General features: G+C 35.5%; 1 protein-coding gene across 5 annotated transcripts in view; it reads left to right on the top strand.

The window, feature by feature from the left end:
• Positions 1–21983, top strand: part of SESTD1 (SEC14 and spectrin domain containing 1) — a 48387-nt gene that overhangs the window by 15101 nt on the left and 11303 nt on the right. For all 5 annotated transcript variants that reach the window (XM_053982723.1, XM_053982725.1, XM_053982727.1 and 2 more), the window contains 8 exons: positions 328–436; positions 3329–3419; positions 5406–5519; positions 12672–12785; positions 14223–14320; positions 14677–14732; positions 15182–15393; positions 19044–19166. In XM_053982723.1, coding sequence (XP_053838698.1) covers positions 328–436; positions 3329–3419; positions 5406–5519; positions 12672–12785; positions 14223–14320; positions 14677–14732; positions 15182–15393; positions 19044–19166 — 917 coding nt within the window. The remainder of the gene's footprint in view (positions 1–327; positions 437–3328; positions 3420–5405; positions 5520–12671; positions 12786–14222; positions 14321–14676; positions 14733–15181; positions 15394–19043; positions 19167–21983) is intronic.

Here is a 21983-nt window from a genome sequence, read left to right on the forward strand (position 1 = left end):
GGAGATGCTTTTTAATAATATAATGTAAAAATGAAAAAAAAAAAAAGCTTCCTAAACAGTTGATTTGTGTTGTTTATGTTGGCAGTATTAGATGAAGAATTGTGACAGCTGTGGATGGGGGCTATGCTCTGATGCCCTGGTGATGTTTTAAATGTCCATGTGGTGAATGAATCTTCACAACTGAGACGTGAAATATTAGTTGAGGTTTTCACAGCACCTTTAAAGATTGCTTTTGTGATGAAGTTTGAGACTACTTAACTGCGAAGTATTTCTTCTGCTTAAACCTCATCACATTAACTTTGTAATTACTTTTTCTTTCTGAAACAGGAGGGAAGGACAGAAGAAGTGGCCTCATTCTGACGATTCCATTATGCCTGGAACAGACGAGCATGGATGAGCTGAGTGTCACACTAGACTATCTTCTAAGTATACCAAGGTGATTTGGAAGGCATTCTTTTCAGAGCTGTTGTTTTTTTTTTTTCAGTTGTAGAAGGGATCTTTCTGGTTTTTTTTAAATTTTATTTGGTCTTCTTTACCAAATTAATTTTACATAAATGTTTGTTTAGAATGTGATACTGTCTGACTGAGCTAGAAACACACATCCCAATAAGCTAAGGAATGTGTACTAAGGCTTGTCTGTGTCCTTTTTGTCCTTATGTTCTCCTGCGGTGACATTCTCCTTTCTTGGGACAGCTTTTTTCATAATTTCTTTTTAATGACAAGGCACTTAAATTGCTAAGTAAATTAATGAGCCATTCCAATCAAACATTGCCCTTTCTGTGCTACATGGCTAAACTTTGTAGCTTTTGTAGGGCTTCAGTTTAAGAGGGCACTAAGTTAAAAATATAGTCTTACTGCAGTGAGCAGCTCATGGTACTGCTTAAATGTGCTGCCTAACAACTTGAGTATGCTGTCATCCATAGCTTGCTGTAAAATCATTGTTATTCAAGTTCTGTGCATGTGCCACTGACAGCTAATAGTGGCAGGTTTTGGTCCTGGCTTAGTTACCTGTATTTCTGTTTTCTTAACATCCAGGGATTGATTTTTATCTTTTTTTTTTTTTCTGTCATGTGTCACTGTTTTATAACGAAAAGGAGCCTCTCAGATAAATGTTTGCTTTTGTATCTTTTCAAATTTCTTCTGGAAACAGAGCAATAATGGCATAACTAAAGATATCCAGTGTACTTTGCATATTGTAATCTATAAATGTTTATAAAACAAAGGATCCAGTGTTGGGGTTTTCTTGGTAGATAAGACTTTTAAAAATGCTGATTGGTGAGAGAGAAGCAAAGAATAAATTCAGATTATTTAAAAGTAAAACATCAAAAGGTATATGAGTATACCGCACAATATTTTAGTTGTGTAAGTTTTTTAAACAGTTTGTTGTCTTTTGTAAAGTGGTGAAACACCAAATGGTCATCCTCACAAGTCATGTCATTGACTTAAGGACTTGGCTGTATTTGTGGAACAGATGCAGGCATTCTTGTTCTAGTAAGCATTAATTATTCCACAGTCTCATCCTGATGTATGTCTTTACATACATTAGTGTAACAATAACTGTCTAAAAGCTGAACCAAAGTGCACTTTGTATTCAGTAGAAACTGGGAAATCTATTTGAAAGTGAAGTCAGTGTTCCCACATTTAATGCTCCGTGTCAGTTGTGGAAAAAATGACCTCTCTTCTATGGTGGCAGTATGGAAAAATCATTGTCATTTTGGTTGACATGTTGTTTTTCAGTGGGAAATGCAAACTTTGGCCTAAGCACTTCTCTTTTTTTGTTCTGGAAAGACTTTCTGAACAGTGTTTGGGGAAAATAGGACTGAGGGGAGGGATATTGTCCCAAACCTAAATAGCTGTCCAAGCAACATACATAATCCTTTTCTCCCCAAGTTCTATGTGTAAGGTAATTTAATGTGTTTGACTTTTAATTCAGATGTGCATGGTATACGATGCACCTACAACTGGTTTGAGATCTAGTATGGATTGCTGGCTGTGTCCAGAATTGGAGAGACATAACTGCTTTAAAGTGTCTTGGGTAGAATTTCTTTGGAATATGTGTGTAAAGCCATTCTAAAATTTCAGACAACTTATTCCTAGTGTTGAAGTATACTGTTATGCCTTTCTTTGATGGTATTTCAAATTCTCAGATTCTGAAGAGGTCTGTTCAGAACTGAAGAAGAATAAAAGTGGCAACATTATGATATGTTGTCTGTTCATACTAAAGTTTGCTTCCTTTGTTGTGTTCTCTCTATTGTGGCTCAAATCACCAAGCTTTTTACTTTTTATTTTAATTTACATACAGACACATTGGCTAACCTTTCTAGAAGTGGTGAGTCACTTCTGAATTTGATTGGTTGTGTGTTTTGTTGGGTTTGGAGGGTTTTAATAGGGTTAGTAGTAGAGGAGCAGATGCTGATACTGCTTGATTCCTAAGGTGAGCCTAAGGAAGTCATGTCTCAAGATGCTGTAGTAACACTCTTCACCTTATTCTTCAAAGCAATAGCATTGTGCCTTTTGAGTTGGTTTTGATTGGAAATTGCGCTAGTGAAGCCTGAATGTTCAGACTGCTTCCAGAAAAATCCTATGTGTGATCTTAGAGGTTCCTTAAAACCAAAGACATTAACGGAGTGTTTAAATAGCCACATTGAATTATTTTTTCCTAAACAGGCTAGTAAAGTGCCCTTTTTCCCCTTCTTTTTTTCTTTTTTATCTTCAAGATGAATTTGTCTTCCACCCATACCTGATGAAGCTCAGCTTAAACATGAAATAAATAACAGTTAATTTCTTGTTGTGAAGCATAATGCTTACTGTTGCATGCCTTGTTTTTCGTAAGCTAAGGAGATCACAGAAGTAGGTTTGTTTTATAATTGCAGATTTGGGAAAGATTACATAATGCTTTCCTACCTCTTGTAAATGTCATGGGTTTTATTTGCTTATAACGTTGCCAACACAAGAATTTCAACCTAGGACATGATATCTAGTGTGGTAACTAACATTAAACCATGGGCTCACTTGCAAGTCCTCTTCTGGATGCTCCTTGTAAAAACTGACATCCCTTTCTCTTCCTTATGATACTGTAAATTGATCTCTTTTCTGAGGATTTTGTCAAGTTAGCAGTTATGAGACCTTTTGAGAGTTGCTACAGAGCATTAAAATTTGAAGTTATTTTATAAATGAGTAAACTTAAGGTTTATAAGACAGTGTTTCTATGAGGAAAAAAGCTATGTAGCTGTATTTTACAGGAGGCTTGAAATCCAAAGTTGCTGTGGTATGACACTTGTTAGAGTGAATTTTATATTTTTCTAAGTGTTTTTTTTTTTTCTTTTAGTGAGAAGTGTAAAGCTCGAGGATTCACTGTGATAGTGGATGGCAGAAAATCTCAGTGGAACGTGGTAAAGACAGTTGTGTTAATGCTCCAGGTAAATAAATATTTATACATTCATAGTTGACTGATCAGTTGTTTGATGTGAACCCAATGCTCTGTTATTGTAGAGACAGTAATTTCCTTGAAATGTGGTTCTGTGACGAGTTCTGTGGAGCAGGAAGAAATTCTGAAAAGCAGATGCTCAAGAGAGCAGCTCACTCAAGAGAGAGACAAATTCTTTATATGCTGAGAACACAAAATTGTAGACCTTTTTCTGAAATGGAGTTTTACTTAAAAAAGTACACAAATATGCTCCTGGCATCACCAACTATGAGCAGTAGGAATGTGTGCAGGGCTGCAGTTCACACAGATATTGCAGCTGAGCAGGTATTGATGCAATATATGCTGTACTGCCTGGGTTCCTTTGCAACAGGATATAGTTGACTTAGTTGTGGATCATATTTCCAATCACAAATTATGTTGTGCGTATTTCAAAAAGTAGGAGAAGAAGAGAAATGACAATTTTCAATAAAATATTCTAAAAAATATTATTTTAACTCATTAGAACTGTGGGCTCACAAATAGTCTTATTTCTGCTGAACAGTATAGATTATTTTCTGCTCTCAGTGGTCAAAGACAATGTGAGATACAGTATTTTTAACAGATTAAAACACTTGGACTACTGCTTTTCTTACTGCACAGATGGTTCCTCTTTATCAGAGTAGTTTTCCTCTCAGACTTAGGTGAAGCCTCAGAAAGTGTGTCAAATACAAATAATTTCTATTTTTTTTTGTCCTGCTGGGTTATTGTTGCTTCTGGGTTTTGAAGTCTGTGTCAAGGTGTCTTTCACCTATTCTTGACTAAGATGGTTTTCCTATTAATAGAGTATTTGAATCTCTTGTGTTCAGATTATGATCTTGACTGGGTTTTGCTTCAGCCACTGTGTGGTTGTGAGGTTCAGTGGGAGCTGCAGCTAATGGGGAAGGTCAGCTCTTTGCCCACACTCTTATTTCCCTGGCTTCCTGGCAGCACTCATCCTGACTCTGCAAGGCTTGCAGAAACATGGGTTGCACATCTGTGTCTTGAGTTTGAGAAGGAAGCCATAAGGGAGATTTTTCCTATGTGAATTGATCACTTGTGCAGATCACATGAGGTTTCTGTCTGCTTCATCATTTGTAATTCTCAAAAACACTTCTGTGTTCAAAATACTGCCTACTTATAATAGTTTTTGCATATTTGTTAAAATGGAGCAAGAATGAATTGGGGGTTTCTGTTGCTGATTTCTTTAACTTCTTTTGAAATATTTTTTTATTAATAAAATTAGGTATTTAAAGAGGAATCCCATGGGTTGTGTCACCTTTATGTCACTACTCTGATTAACTTTTACTTATTGCTATAGCTGATGAGTAATCAAGAGTCTTTGTTCCTTGATCTACATTCAATGTGGCATCATAAAATCAACTTAGTAGATGAAATTACTGATGTAGTCTGAGAAATGTTTTCCTGGTAGTACTTTAATGAATTAATATGTTGAAATGTTAATATTCAACCTTTTCATTTTAGTCTAAGTAATATGTACTAAAGAAGTATAGGATATAATCTTGACATGTAATCTGATAACAAATATACAATTTTTCCCTAACTTTATGATTACTGTTTCCTTCTACATAGAAGATAACATTGGTGGAAAGCTTTGTTTTTAACATTTCTTCTTCTTTTTAATGAAATACCATAAATTAAATTAAGTCTAGCCAATAGTTCAGTTTTCTGTACTAACACAGCATAGACTAATGGTTTGTCCTTAGCACTGGTATAAAGAGGTTATATTTTCTTTTCAGTTTTGTCACAGTTTGCTATGAAATCTTGTGCAGTGTTACAAAGCAGGATGGAGCAAATACGTGAGGTAGATGAAGCAGGCTTCAATTTCTGTCTCCAATTTTTACATTCTTGTATAGATGATGAAATCTATGTGGAATTCAGTTCTGTGGTAAATGGTGGTTTAATCTTGAATGTTTTACTTACTTTTTCATTTGTTTTACAGAATGTTGTTCCAGCTGAGGTGTCACTTGTTTGTGTAGTAAAGCCAGATGAATTTTGGGATAAGAAGGTTACACATTTCTGCTTTTGGAAAGAGAAAGATAGACTTGGCTTTGAGGTATGTTGAGCTTTTGTCTATTTCAGTCAAAAATACTGTTTCCAAAATACTGATGTAATTGGATGACAACTAAAGTGTCTTTAAAGTAGCTGTATTCTTGATGCTTTGTGGATAACCTTAACAAACCACTGTGGCTTTTTAAATTTTTCCATCTTTAATGAGACTTTCTTCATTTAATATTCTTAACTTAGAAATGTGTGGCATTTAATTCTTTGCTTAGCAAGAAAATAAATCTCTGTGATACATATTGTGGGTGTTTTGCATCAGAAACTGTTGTACAGGATTTCGTGTGAAATTTTTCATGACTTCTCTAATAGGCTGTAGAGATACATGGTGTGTGGTGTCACTCTATCAGCTGTAACCATTCTGACAAATATCTTGTTGGTATTGCATGCATCTTCTCTCATTTTGTGAGTTCTTTGACATCAGGAACAGGTTATAGATCCCTTGCCAAATGCAAGCTGACACTGTTCTGAGTTGTGAGGCAGAGTGTGTACAAGGGACTACACATTAATGTTAGCACTTCCCTTGTTATCTTTGGGAGGTTAATGGAAACCTCAATTTTTCCTGTGTTTTTAGTAAATATCTGTGTCATCAAAGTTTCCACTTTTTTTTTAAAGCTAATCTTGTTTGAACTACAACAGGCATGTAGCATGCAGCCCAGTCACATTGTCTTTAATCAAAAACATGAGTGTGGTGGTACCCACTTTTATAAACTAGCATATTGCTTGGAGCCACATCCAAGATGAGAATTTAAAAAGCCTCTGAACTAACCATCTGTACTCAAAAATTTGATTTAAGAGCTGCTGGTTAGAAAGTGACTTAAGTTTGCAATAATTCAGTTTCACACAGATCTTTCACAACGTAAGGTAAATGTCAGAGTCCAGAGAGCAGCAGTAATAAAGGCAAAGCCCCTCTTTAGAAGTCGCTACTGTCTGATTTAGGCTGTCTTTTCCCAGCTACATTCCTGTAAATAAAGTTCTTGGGTACCTTCACAAAGTCTTTGAATTAGTGATATGAAAGTATGTGCCATAGCAGTTGTTAGTGTACATATGATAGGGTTGATAGCTTGAAAGTTAGTCCTTCTAGAAGATTCTTCCTGGGTTTTTCTTTAACATGACTCAGCTAGAATGCATTTTTAGACAAATAAGCAGAAAGCTTACAGAAAATATATCAACAAAGCAGGGATAATTTTACATGACTATGATAGTAAAAGGATTTTTTGTTTCATTTTAAGGTTTGGCTAACTGTCATTAAATGATAATCCTTTAATTTAGTTATCTTAGTAATTTTATAAAGCATGTTCTGTGCTAGAATCATGTTGGCATTGTTGGCGTAGACCACTGGAATTATGTACCCAAACCTTTTGGTTTCTGTTACTTGGTTGCAGTCAGGAAAATTGTTTCAGTAAAAATGACCCACCTTCTCTGGACTCCAAATATTTGTGTCAGAGGCAGGAGTATGTCTTTCCTCTATTCCAGATATGAGTGCAGAGCACTGATAAGGCCATGGAAGGCTCCAACACAGGCACAAATCTACAGCTGCGTAATTTTGCATTACTGGCAGTAAAAACAAACAACACCCAACTCATGTTTTGGATCACAGGTTAGATATGTGTAGCTACTAGGAAAATTCAGGATTTGTTTTACACCAGTGAAATAATTATGAACTAAAAATTGTAATTAAAATATGAAATATTTTTATTCACTTGGATGTAATCTCCTCTTATTTGAAGTAAATGCTGTGTAACTGTGATTTCTAATGTGGCATCACATCTACCTCCTATTTCCTACTACCTGATCTGTTCTTAATACCTTGCTTAATATTCCCATATGAAGCCATTAATCACAGTGTCTTCCTTTTTGTTCAAAGGCAGAGATCCTCTGCTTCAGAGTGAGATGTGGTGATGATGAGTTGCAAAGCACTGAAAGTAAATGTGGGAACTGAGATCAAACAGTACTGGGTGGATAAGTACAAAGAGGTGGGCTGATTCAGCTGAGTAAAAGTTCATATCTTTATTTCTGGTTAGTATTAGCGTTTGGTTTTGGACCTGCCTCAGGACAATTCCCATTTGTCCTCCAGCAGAACTTTCTTCTGTAACTTCATTCCTCCGTTATTAGCAATCAGTTCATGTGTTAATTGAAGCAGTTTTATCTGGTCCCGTGCCATGCTTCACAAGAGGATAGTTGTTTTAATAGTTATAAACCTGTCTTTCAGCTGAAATGTTGCATATATGACACTGTAATACTTAATACCGTTAATGCTTTAAAAGATTGAAGAACAGGATTTGAGTATAAAAATTGCTGTGTTTTAGAGAGTTGAGAGGTGGTGCTTTTTGCTTTTTTATTAATATACTCTACATAGTAATGTGAAGCAAATCACTCTTTTAGTAGATATAGTGTGTTGTATTTGAGCATGAGCTTTTCTTTTGAGAACAACGAGCATTACTGGAAGAAAAAATTTACTAGAAAAATAGAAGAAATGTACAAATTTGTACACAATGCAAAATTGCCTATAGATAGGTGGGGTTATTTTGCACATGTCAGTAATTTAAGGAACTTAGAGGAAAAATAATCTCTGAGCCTGATTTAGATACTAGATCAGTACTTTGAAAATCAGTTTGTCAGGAGCAGGAAAGAAGAGGATGTGCTTGCTGTTCTTATCCTTGTGGAAATCAGGGAGCAAAATTTTAAAAGTTCACTGAGAATTTGGAGAATAGAAATTAAGTGCATAAAAATGGAATAAGAGAAAGGAAAAACTGGGTAGTAAACTACTATGGACTAGTTGAAAAAATTAGAGTGTGTAGCATAAAGATCTTTATAATCCTGAAGTCCAAAGTCTTAAGTAGTCCTAAATGCTGTAGACTTCTACTATAGCAGCTGACAGTTCTAACTCTCTAGTAAAGAGTGTCAGGAATGTCTCAAGACAATTTATTTGCAGCATCTGCTCTGAAAAATATTAAGTCTCTAATTTACCTTTTAAGAATTACACTAATGAGCAGAGTATTGCTCCACAGACTAAAAAATGAGTAACGCTTTGTAGGAATGATCTAATTTTTGTCCATTTTCAGTTCAGTGTTTTGAGACAGAGGCACCAGAATTTATAGTTTCATGGACTTTCCTAAAAAAGCATATGGAAGTTCCAGTCAAAATTGTTTATTTAACTGCATCTCTTTTCATCTGTATGCATCTCTGTTGCTGTTTTAATATGGGAGGCAATGGGTTCTTGGGCAAATTAAGGAATTGTCTATGTGGAGCTGGGGCATGTAAGCCTGCATTTATGTCACATCCTGCATTCTGTCCAAAGAAAGTGTGTTGAAAAATGCAAGAATCTTTGCCTATTTTCTCTTCTCTGGGATGTAAAAATGAGAGTGTGCTAATTATTGTGAGCCCTGGAGGGTAAGGTGAGTGAGAGGGTAAAACCACAAGTGAAGGAGGCAGTTCCTGGGAGTGGAATTCATCTTGTGTTTATCTAGGTTCTGCCAACTGCTCTTGTGTTTCTAGTATGACAGATTTCTATGGCACTGGCCAGATAAATATTTACCTAGTATTTCTTTGTGTAATGTTAAAGAAAATTATCTTTGTTTAGATTAGTGTTCCATATTAAACAAATAATACCCTATGCTACTCAGTGTTTAATCAAATAGTATTCCAAAAAATTGATTGAAATAGTATTTAGTATCAAAAAATAGGATTATTCTCCTCAGGAAGAGGTAGTCTTTGCTTTACTGTTCTGTGGCAATGAAGATCATATTTAGATTACACTTGTTTGAATTTTATATTCTCAAGGGACATTTGTATTGTTCTCTTTTGGAAAGTAACTACTCCTTTTCAGATTGAGTAATGTGGCTGCTCTGATATTACACACATCAGAAAAAAGCTTCTTGTTACTGAAATTTTACAGCATCCTGTTCTCAAGTAGCTCCTGGGTTTGACTCTGTGACATTTGTATTAAAGAGTTTTTTCATTTCTTCCCCTAAGAGAGAAAATTCAGATGGATGTATTTAACATTTTGGGGGCACTTTTACATGTCCTCTTGAATATCTAGAATTCTCTCATCTTGATTCTGCCTCTATCTCCTTGTAGATGATCAATGAAAATTGCAGAAAACAGAAATGATATAGAGAGGTCAGCTTACTGCAAACAGTATTTAAAGCTTTTTTATTACATAAGATACATGTTGCATGAGTCAAAATCATGTATTTTCACTCCTGTGAAATAGAATTTTGCACTTTAATGCACAAGACTTTGCAGTTCATGTTTTTAGCTTTGTCTTTCTTCTTTTGCTTGACAGCTTTTACAATGGTTGTTTTGATTTTATTAGAAATACAGCACTTCCGCTTTTCCCAAAGCACTGTTCTGAGTTATTCCTTTAAAGGCTTTCAAAAGGATTTAGCAGGCCAATATTGTACAGAGCAAGTTTACTGACTAGAGTAGAGCAAGGATGAGAGCTGCTGCCACTCCTCCAGGTTTTAAAAAGAACTGAGTGCAGATGATGATTCCATGCCTCTGGTCAGTAGCAAACAGGACATGTTTAAAACCTAGTGCCACTGTGAGCTTATTAGCTGTCCCTGTTGGCAGAAGTGGGTGGATCAAGTGGGAAGGGAAGCAAAGATTAAAGGATTCAATAATTTATACTTTTTTCCCCCTGTTTTACCATCTGTCCAGATCTACTTGTTTCTCCCTTGGGAAATTTAAGCTCTTCATTTTAACATCCAGCTATAATCTGCTGTCCAAAGGCTTTTATTTGGATTATGAAAGCTGCTTTTTTTCTCCCTTTTTCTGGAATGAATATAGTTTGACTTGGAAAAAAAGGAAAACAAAAAATCATTTCAGTTGCAAGCAAACTGGGTTATTTCTGATTTTACAGCTGTAAATTACCTTATATTTACCTGTGGTAATACTTTGAAGGGTGAAATTCAAAAGCAAGGGTGAAACTCTAATTCATAAGGAACAGCTTTTTCTAGGATGTGGTATTTTGACATCTATTTTCACAAAAGGTCAAATATAATTACTCTGGATTTTGAAACATTTTGGAAACCTGACAGCAGAAGTTTGCTGAGCTTGAAGTAGAATTCAGATCTGTAAAAATGAAGTGTCTTCTCACTGTCCACATTGCATTTTTCAACATTTTTTTCTTATTTGGCTCTTGGTCCGTGCACTCATAGGCTATTAATCTATAGTAGCTGATTAAAACATTATTTCTGAAGCTTCAGAGAGGCAAACTGCCCTTTTGACACCTAGAAAATATCCAAGCTGATTTACTAATTTAAAGCATATAGAAGATGATAGGTTAGCACTGCCACTAGTTCAGGTTTAGAGCAAGTGCTAAATTCTGTTCAGGAGCCCTCATTTCTGGCACAACCTAGTCAAAAATTCAAATGTTTGTTTATATTGTGAAAAGTTCAGACAGCATTTTAGCAAGTAGCCCAGTGAACAATCAATAAACACTTTAAGAAATAAGTGTTTTTTAAATGAGAAACTTGGAGAATGGATGGGTTTGGAAGTAATGCTTTAAGTTATAACGAGGTTTATTAATGAGGTGGAAGTTTTATTTTTCAGAGTTTTTCTAATAAGATATAGAAAATTTGGGTCTTGACCAAATCTCTTTTCTGGGTGTTTGTTTTTTGGCAGAAGATTATATTTTCATATGGCTGAAGTATTTTTTGTGCAGGCTTTGCTCTTTCAGAATTTTTTTATTTTAAAAAAACATCTCCCTAGTGGAAGTTTGAGGGCTATCCCTTGCCCACTCCTTCCTGAAGGATCTCAGTTAAAAAAAATCTGAAATGAGTGGTCTTAATGCAGTCCATCTATTTTGTCAGGCTATTTGGGTCTTTTCAGAACTTGTATTTCAGTAATAAGAACCAGCTGCCCTGTTTGCTTTAGTTCCCATACCAGAATGTCCATACTAAAATTAGTTTTCTTTTTTTTAATGAAATCATAGAGATGAATGTTAAAAATTACCTAAACTATTAAGTGTGCCAAAAGAAGGAAGAACAAAGGCTTTTTTTTTTCCTCCTTTTTTGGACGTAGAATCCTCTGGGGTTTGGTCTGGTTACTGGCATCACCTAAAGAAACTACTAGCCAATTCCATTTACAGCAGCCATGTACCATTAAGAGTACAGAACAATAGTGTATATTTGGATGTTGCTGAAAGGTTTTCCTCTGCAATAATAGACCATTTGTTTGGAGCTACTCTGAATTCTGTAGTTTCAGTATCTGCAGGGAAATGGAACTGGAATAGAAGTCTCTGTCTAGCTCTTTCCATATATTCTTGTGCCCTGCAAAAGTATGTGGATGATTTGATGGGTTATAGAAATTTTCTTTTCTTTTTTTATTTTGTTTCTTGTTATATATTCTCAATATGCCTGCTTCAATAGAGAGGTTGTTTTTGGGTTTTTTTCCACAGGAGTTATTCCAGGCTTAGCATATCATTCATCAAAGCAAGCTGTGCTGCCAACTTTTGGGTTGGGCTTATATGAATAAGGCTCATTCAGGAGCCTCTAGAATGCAGAAATGAAGGCAAGAATTTAGTTTTCCACCTAGCAGTGGACCTGTGTTTTCCTGTATGCCTTGATGTAGCTGATGAGCTAGATTTGTCTCCTGGGTGAACAACTCAGGCTTTTAAGCATACTAAGATTTGAATTTTTGACTACTCATGGAAAGAGTACGATTGATCCAACTTTTGCTGAGCATATTTGCACAGTAAATGCAGGCACTTAACTTTTATGGCACAAACTCACCTCTGGGACTGAAAGTGTTGCCAGAGAGTGGTAAAAATACCAAGTGCTTTGCAGTACGATAGCCTGCTACTATATTCACTAGAAATAGATTATGTGGTATATGACTTAATCACAAAGCATCAGCTCCCAGCAGGAAAACAGATATCCAGAGAACACATTGCTTTTTTCCACTGTAAATAGATAAGGTGGTAGAGATGATGCACTTAAAGGATTATGCATGAAGAATACACTGCATGTCAGAATTTCCTGTCTGGTTGAGGCCCACATTAATTGCAAAGAGCAATTCATTTAAACATTTAGCAGTAAAATCTGAATCACAGAAAGATCTGCTCAGTATCTCTAGGCACACTTCTCAGATACTTAAGGAAAGAGTGAGCATTACCTACAAGTGACCTCTTTTATTGTTGCAGGTTATTTTAGTATCTGCTAACAAGCTGACACGATATATAGAACCATGCCAACTAACAGAAGACTTTGGAGGAACTCTCACCTATGATCACATGGATTGGTTGAATAAGAGGCTGGTTAGTTATCTGTGTTTTGGGGTTCGGGGGTTTTTTAATGTCTCCTTCTTGAGCCCTGAAATTTTCATTTGTGTAGGAACTGCAGAGTGTTTAGGAAATGGTCACATTTGTAGTTGTGCGGTTCATTTACATGAATAGTCTTGTGATAAGTAACACTGTCTTTACTCAAGGGATGACAAAGCTAATGTCGTCAATTTGTTGAACAGCCAGTTCCTTAATGAAGCTCTTTTAGTAACACTAACTCTAGAAGACCCTGAGTATATTGCTATAAAGGGAAATTGGCTGCTCTAGGAGAAGATCAAAACAAGGAGAAAAATATGTGGACTCTGCAGATCCTCCTGGTTTATTTCTTAGGTCTGGGTTCCTGTGGTTTTAAGCTGTTCTACACCAAAACCTTTGCTGTCAGTGCAGTTTCCCCAGCAGACCAAGAAGTAGTAGATGGCCAGTAGCAACTACACCCTTTAATTATTAATCAGCACAAAGTTTTTTAAGCAACTGTTGGTGTGCATAGCTGTCCAGAATGTTCTTTATATTTTCTTCATTGATACTTGCTTTTCAGTTATTTAAATAGAATTTTCAAACAATATTTAATCTTCAGTGACACAGCGTGTTCCCTTCCTGTGTAATCTGTTCTTAAAATGTGTGTCTCCATCTAGGATCGCCAGGTGTGTTGCAACTGCACCTGCTTTCCTCTGAAATTTTAAGTAGTCCTAGATAAGTTAAGGAAAATTCATGGGCAAGCTATTGATTAATAATTTAATAACAGAAAAAAAACCAGAAAGTTACTGTGCATGTCACGTAAGACACTCAGTCGTGCTCAGTTCTGTTAAAAAGCAGAACCAACCCTCAGAAGTCAGGTACAGAGGAACTGTCTGAACACTGCACAGTGTCTTGACTGTACAGCTGTTATCTGAGATCAGAAGCCCCTGAGTTCAATGAAACTGATGAGGATATTTTATTCTATATAATCTCTCTGTGTAATACATTTTTCTTTTATTTTAGTTATCTATTACAATATGGCCCATTTTAATAGTGATTAGAAGCTGGAATCTTTACAAAATTATTTTAATCCTTCCAAGTAAGCTGGCCAGTAGTTGTGTAACATGCCATGATTCTCTAGCAATATTAAAGGCTTAAATGAAGATGTAGAATAAATATGTCCCTAAGATCTTACAGGTTTTGCAAATATCTCAATTTTTTTCAGTATTCATTATATTCAGTGTAATATTTACTTTCTCCCTAAGGAATCTTAGTGCTCTTAAGTGTTCCGTGAACAAAACTTTGTTTTCTGCTGTTTCCTCCCTACCATCTGAATGTTGGGAAATAATTACACTGTATAGAGACTGAAGTATAGTAATGGAACTACTGAATAAATTTGCACTGATGCCTTCAGCTAGCTAAAATGATTTCTTAAATTAAAACCCTCCTCTTATTTAGGTATTTGAAAAGTTCACTAAAGAATCAACATCTTTACTGGATGAGCTTGCTCTAATTAACAATGGAAGTGATAAAGGAACTCAACAAGAGAGAGAGAGGTATGTGATACACTTTTTGAAATCAGTGCTTTTGGATTATAAAATTTCATTTGAATTTCAGAAAAATACTGAAAAAATGATACACTTTAAATACTTTGAAATGTGTAAAGAAATTCTAAGCCTTTATAATGTAGACTACGAAGTAAATGAGTGTGTAGATGGACACTCATTCAACTGATTACATGCACCGCCACTTGTGTTTTGATTTAATGAGTTAAAAAAATGAGGACTTCACTAACTGAGAAAAAACCCTAGTCTTTTAAGACCCTTAGGTAGTTCCAGCCTTAGATGAAGGTTTTAGTGCTATTATAATAAAAATTTTAATAATGTGTTTGTTTTTTTTTTTTTTTTCAAAGATCAATAGATTTGAACTTCCTTCCATCAGTTGATCCTGAGACAGTATTGCAGACAGGTATAGTAAGCCAAAAAATTAGAATGTTGATCAGTAAAGTGACATGATTCATTTTAGGTCCCAAGTGGAAGCACAGACGGCACAGTTGTTATCTTCACAATGTAACAAGCTTATAGACTACTGTAATCTTTGGGTTTAAAAAAGTGATGCTAAGAAATGGAAGAACTCCAAACATTTTAAATACTTTTTCTATAATCCCACTAACATCTTTACAATATTACCATTACTGTTATGCTTAATTTTGGGAATGCTTTTTTTCTTGCTGATGTCAATATATTTGCCTTATAGAATGAATTCATTTTAGTAGCCACCAAATGGTTACAATACGGAAGGCATTTTGCTGCAGAAATGTACTGCTGGTGGTTTAAAAACAGGCAGTCTTACTACTTATTTTTATGGGTTTTTTCTTTGAATCTAGATTAACCACATCATTTTGTGTATTCTTGAAGGTCACGAGTTACTCTCTGAGTTACAGCAGCGTCGGTTCAATGGATCTGAAGGAGGGGTCTCCTGGTCTCCGATGGACGATGAGCTGCTGGCTCAGCCACAGGTCATGAAGCTGTTGGACTCCCTCAGAGAGCAGTACACCCGCTACCAGGAGGTTTGTAGGCAGCGAAGCAAACGCACACAGCTAGAGGAGATTCAGCAGAAGGTAATGCAGGTAAGCTTGGAGCTCTTCTTGAATGCAGTGAGGTGGAGTTTTGAGCTCAAGTCTCAGACTGTGATTTCTGCAAAAAATGGAGGGGAGACCTTCATGCCTCCCATCACTTCACAAATGTCAGTGTGCTGGTTTCATACAGTGCTTTACATCTTAGCTGCCACAGTGACTTTCCAAAGGCTATTCTGATATGTGGAGGTTGCTATAAATGTGCTTTCTTACTTTGGGGCTGTCCCTTTGATGGGCACTGTGGCAGTGCATGGCTGCATTGTTGGAGGTGCAAATGCCTGCCCTGCAGGCAAAGCGGGGAAGACCTTTGACTGAGCATCAGCTTTGCTTGAGAGTTGAAAACCTTCCCCTACCCAGTCATTTTAAGTTCCCATTAATGAAGATAAGCCATTATTTAGTCCTTTATTTGTCTGATGCTTGGTGGTTTAAACTAAGCTGTGAAGTGCTTAAACTAACTGTATTTCAGGAACACCCTGACAAGAATGAATATAAACTTCCTAATCAATTGCATGTTAAAGGTCATGATGAACTCGCTTGGTCCTTTGGAAACAGCCGTGTAATTAGCACTTTCAACATTTTCACAGCAGAATCTCAGTAGAGAAAATCAAGGAAATGGAATTAATTTATTCATCTTGTGTTTATCGCTTGAAATTAGATATGTGTATTTTTAAGATTCTGTATAGTTTGAATATGCAGAAAATTGAATAGATAATTGCTTTTCACCTTTTAACATTGGCATTTCTAATGCATGAGCAGAGTGCATGTCGAGCACTTGCACTTTACAGCATTGTAGATATGGGTAAAAATAAAAACTAATCAATTTTGTGATGTCTAGCATTGAAAATAGAAATTTACCGAGGAGATAATTTTAATTTCTATAGTAATTCAATTACTGTAAAAAAAATCTAAAAAGTAGATGTCATTTGTTGACATATTGAGCTGGAAATATTAAAAATATATTAAATATTAATATAATCCTATGTAGAGCATATCAGCACAGCCTTGGATATAATTAGGTGAAGTTTTTTTTCCCTGTGTTTAAGTTTTAGTGGTTGAACAAGATATGATTTTTATTATACTTTGGCAAACTGACATTGTTAATGCATTTAAATAGAATAGTTTACAATTACTCAGCCTCATTTTGCAACATTTGTAGTAGAAATAGTTACTTGTTTGCTGTGTGTACACTACAGATGTTACCTGGCAATGAACTGAGTTTCAGTACACAGGAAGAATGTGTTTTGCTCTTTTGCCAAACGAATCAGGTTTTTTTTTTAAGTGTATTTAAAAACTTTCTAAATGGCATACAAATATTTGAGAAAACCTTACTAAATCTAGGAGATTATTTCCTTTCCTTGCGCTTACAGCAAAAAATTAGGCTAATAGAAAGAATTAGAGGCTAAAAGTTGGAAGCTAATGATGTACAGAATGAAGCCGATAGAGGCAAAGTGCCATGGAATTTATTTTGACAAAATAAACAGAAGTTGCTATATAACAGTACTTGCAGTACTTTAATTAGAGTGCATATTTTTCCCTTGTGCTGCTGTTGGTTTTTTTTTTTTTGTATGTCTGTTTTGATTTTCTGCTAGCTTTCTTTACAGTTACATTCATATTTCATTATTTGTGTACCATCTTATATTGCTAACCACTCCTGGATTGCTTTTGTGTTCCTGTTTCAATTTCACTATTTTCTGCTTCTCCTTACTGTGGTGTGCTTAGTTCTTACTCATATCTCAAAGCCCTCTTATCCAAAACCGATTCTCTCCCTTATGCCTTGAATATCCTACCCTCTCTTTTGAATTACCCCTTTTGCTTCTGTTCCATGGTTTTGTTTCCCTCTCCTTTGTCTTTAATTTTGTAATGTAAAGGCTGCAATGATTGTCGGATGTTTTGTAATAAGCAGTTTTTCTAAATGCTGCTTATTATTGTCACTGTGTAGGCTAGGATAAACTCTGGCTTTGTCCCTCCTTAGGCAGAAGAGTTAATTACTGTTTTTCTAATCTTAAGTCACAAAAATAAATGTGACCTCTTGCAGTAGTCTTGTCATTAATGATTTTAAAGTTTATTTTATGAAAATTACATCACATTTTTCTGCATGTCCCCTAGTAATTCTTCCCTCCTCAGTTTAAGCATCTATCACAAGAACAGCCATGTGCTGGCCTAAGCAGTTGCAGAGTCAATGCAGTAGTTGCTGCAAACTTGTAATGGGGAGGTGGTCTTGGCCAGAGAGGGTAACTGCTGAGCAGTAGCTTTGTCCACTGTTTCAGACTTGCATGAGAACTGTCATTTCCATGTGTAAGTTTTCCAGGCCACTCTGACCTTAGAAGGGGACATCTGGGTCCCTTCACTTCTAGGTCAGTTCCATATTTAACCCATAACAGCTGTGCAGAGGTGCTGAGCATAACAGGAAGTTTCTCTTTAAACAAAAAGAACCTGCAACTGTAGAGTCTTAATTTGTCCTAGAAATGATAAAAGCAGGGAAGACTCAGAGTGCTTTTGGATTAATGAATATATGCTCTGAAACAGTGCTTTGGCATGGGGCAAAAACGGGCAGCGGGAAGGCAGATACGTGATGACTCAGAGATGGAGTGAATTGAGTAGCCTTCTGTAATGATGATTGTTCTTGATTGCTGTTGCAGTGCAGTCTAGCAGCACTGGGAAAATGGTCCAATTAGTCCCTGTTTCATTTGTCTTCATGTTTGTGGGGTTACATTGTGTATTGTATTATGTTTCCTGAAAATCTGTGTGAAGCCGTTTTGTGATTGATGTTTAAACAAAACTAACATTAAAGACAGGAAGCTGGCTTCCTATGCCTTTTTATTAGGGTTCAGAATCTAGAGGTATTGCTGCATTTCCTTACTTCAGGACTCCAGTAGTGACTTCTGCACTTGGTTTCATTGTAGCTATCTCTGTTTCCCAGATATTTTAAAAAATTTCAGGAAATTTTTCCATAGATATCATTTGATAATTCAAATTTGTGTAAGGAAACCAGAATTTAAGACATTCTGCTTTGCTTTGAGTAATATTTACATCAAAAAATAGTTTCAAAATAATAATAAAAGAAATCCAATACTGTAGTCAAAAGTTGTGTTGCTGTGACCCTGCAAAGACAAATTCCATGAGATGTGGGTACAAAAACTCAGTAACAGGTTTCTGTTATTTGAGTAGAGCAAGTTGATGTGTAAGTTTAATTTTCGAACACGTATGTATCCTGTACTTGAGTGTTAGTTTATTCAGCAAAAAAAGGAGAAAGCTCTCAGGTGTGAGGTTGAATACAACTGTGCATTGTAATGACTTGGGAAAAAAAAATCTGGTTTGAACACAAGAGATCCATTATCGTTGTGTTTTGAGCTCTTTTATTGACAAGAGATATGAAATGACAATTGTCTATTTGAAAAATCTTATCATAGCTACCACCTGTTTTCATGGAGTTGACAGGCTAAGGTTAACAAAAAGTAGTTTCTACTTAAAACTTTGAAGGATGTGAATGGATTCAATAACAAGATTTTTAAAGAGCTGAAAAATATCTGGTTTTTTAATAAGCATATGTTTTAATTTCTGCTTGTGTTACAAACTTCTGCTTATACCAGTTTTTGTATAATTGATTTGCTACTTTGTTTTTATCATCTTTGTCATACTGACAGGTTGTCAATTGGCTTGAAGGACCTGGATCAGAACAGCTAAGAACCCAGTGGGGAATAGGAGATTCCATTAGAGCTTCACAAGCTTTGCAACAGAAGCATGAAGAGATTGAGAGTCAGCACAGTGTGAGATTTCCTATACCCTTTTCAAGTATCAAAATAATTCTAAATACATGTAGTTATGAGCAATGTATTTTGGTTATGAGTATCTAAGAATTTTGCATAGTGCATGGTGTTCTGAGTTACAGAGGAAATGACCTGAGCAGTTATAGAACTAATATGGTCATATAATATATATTTGCATATTATTTTTTTTCTATTGTAGAAAAATACAGATTTCTATCTGTGATTTTTCTTGGGTTTAGTATGTTACAGCAGTTCTTAAATATTCATGTAGAGTAGAAGGAATAAATTTACTTTCTCCTCTCTGCCAAAATGTCTGACAAGTCCTGCACTTGTCAGGTGAATAACTGAATGTTTTTGTCTCCATTTGACAACACTTAGCAGTAGCTGAAACTGGCTTAAGGCTTTAATTGATCAAGACTTTATGTTCATAATGAAATCATGAGGATGCTATTTTGTAACTACACTAACTTGATGCCTTTGCTTCTAATTTTGAGTACTTCCTAAGCTTCAGTAGAATTTTGTCTTTCCATCAGATGATTAACTGTAATTAGGTTATGAATATTCAGTGCTCCCAAAGGGAGTTTTGCTCACAGTGCTTTTCACCTTTTCTGACTTTCATATATAGACACTGGCAATTCTGTCCACTTTTCCTAAGTGCTGTTTGCAGTCATGACAACAAAAATAGTCACTGGGTTATAGTTTTTCAGATGTAATTTAAGGGGAAAAAATACCCCAGACCTTTAGTCTGAGAAACACAGCACCCTAGACTACACTAGTTCAACTGACTCCACCTTCAGTGAGTATGGTTTCCTTGCTGGATGCAGCAGTGTAGGTGTCCTTGTTATGTTAAGTAAATCCCATCTCCTCTATCTTGTCATTGCTTCAAGCTCTTCAAGCATTGTAGAAATCAATATCTTCTGAAGTATAAAACATCATGCAGTTGAAATCCTAATTGGAAAGGGGAAAAAAAAACTCACAAACACCCTAGACTACCTACTTCATTGACAAAAGTAAATTTCAGTGTCTTTTAGTTATATTGGTATTTCAAACTGAAAAGAGAAAACAAGACTGAGCATACTTTGTTTTCACTTGGATATCTGTAACAGAGAACTGTGATTTAGCTGAGGCTAAATGCAATCACTGAAATCCCACTGAAGTTTGCAGGCTGCCCTGCAGTGTGCTGAAGCACTGGCAGTATGGAGCACAGCTTGGTTCTCAGGTGCTGGCAGGAGTTTGCAGAAATAAGAGTCAGAAAAAAAATACTTTATTTTATATCAAAAGAATTAATTGGAAGACCACTGTTCTGCCTTACATTTGGATGCCTGTTCAGAGATTAAAATAATTTTTTGTCAACAGTGCTAGAAAAATGTACTTTGCCTTTTCCTTTGATTTTTAGTGTACGCTTCCTCTTTCATTGTTTTCCTGTTTTTTCTCTCCTAATAATTGAATTGACAGTTTGTGTGCTTGCTTTTTTTATCACCTTCTGCTTAATAATGATTTTAATATTTTGAAGAGATTGTAAAAATGTTTGATTTGTTTGGAAGATACTTCTATACTTCAGTTTACTCTGAAGTGACAAAAATAATTTCCATAGGGTGCGTTTTTGTTTGGTTTTTTGTGGGGAGAGGGTTGTTGGATTTTGGGAGGGTTTTAATTTTCTGATAGTTTTATTCATGTGCAATACACTGGAACTGTTGTTTTTGAGCAGGTCTTTATCCCATGGGTTTGAGCTGTCACATACAACTGTGCCTAAGTTCTCCCATGAAAAAGATGAGAAACACACTTTTTGTACCTGGTTTTATGGCATCTTAATTTTACTGATAGCTTGATCAAAATAAATTACTGCAACTCTTACTTACTTTAATGCTAAAAATAAAACTGAAAAAAAAAGATAAACAGAACCCAAAAGCCCTAAACATATTAATCTAATTGTTTTTTACTTCTCATATTGTAGTTTGTATGTCACATTTAGCTGGATTTGTATGTTCAGTGTCAGAGAGCTATTTTTGTGAACTGATTGTGCTGAATCTGTGTATCTATAGTACATATGTCACAATGGAAGATGTTTTCACATTATGTCCTCATAGTTGTCCGTTTTGGGACAGATGAGAAATTTATTCTGCTGTTAAATTTTTGACTAATTGTTAATTTAACTTTTCCATTACTTTCTCTTTGTTTCCCTTCTTGCTCTTTTCATACTCTCTTTTTTTCTGTGAGCAGATGGTAGAGGCAGCTTTGGGAAAAAAGAAAAAAATTCACAATATGGATATTTATACTCCGTTTTGCATGATTTGTAAATAAATGATGCAAAAGCTGAAGACATAATTTACAAAATTCTGAACATCCCAATAGGAGCGAGACCAGAATACAAATTAAATCAAATATTGTAGGCCAAGAGATGGTGCTGTTCCACAGAAATGCATAGGACACTTCAAGGTCAAAATTAGAGCTGTTGAGCAAACACATTTTGCTTTACAGACATCTCAGTCATGCAAGATGTGAATGTGATCTGGATGAATCAAGATGTTTTTAAATCTCACCAAATTGTTAAATATTTGAACTATTTCCCTCTGCAAATACACCAACAGGACAACATAACTAAATCTTGTGTATGTATTCAGTAATCAAACCATGTGAGAAAGAAATCTGCACGTTTTGAATTAAATAGTATAAAGCTTTCCTTAAATAAGTAACAAGGATCATATTGAAGTTTCTGTGCATGGACTCTCTTTAGTTCAGAAGATAGAGATTATTTCCACTTTGTCAACAGCAGTATTTTTCTAAATATTTTAAGGAAATTAATTGCTAGTTTCAATC

This window comes from Vidua macroura, chromosome 7 (assembly GCF_024509145.1).
Source record: "Vidua macroura isolate BioBank_ID:100142 chromosome 7, ASM2450914v1, whole genome shotgun sequence".
Lineage (NCBI taxonomy): Eukaryota > Metazoa > Chordata > Aves > Passeriformes > Viduidae > Vidua > Vidua macroura.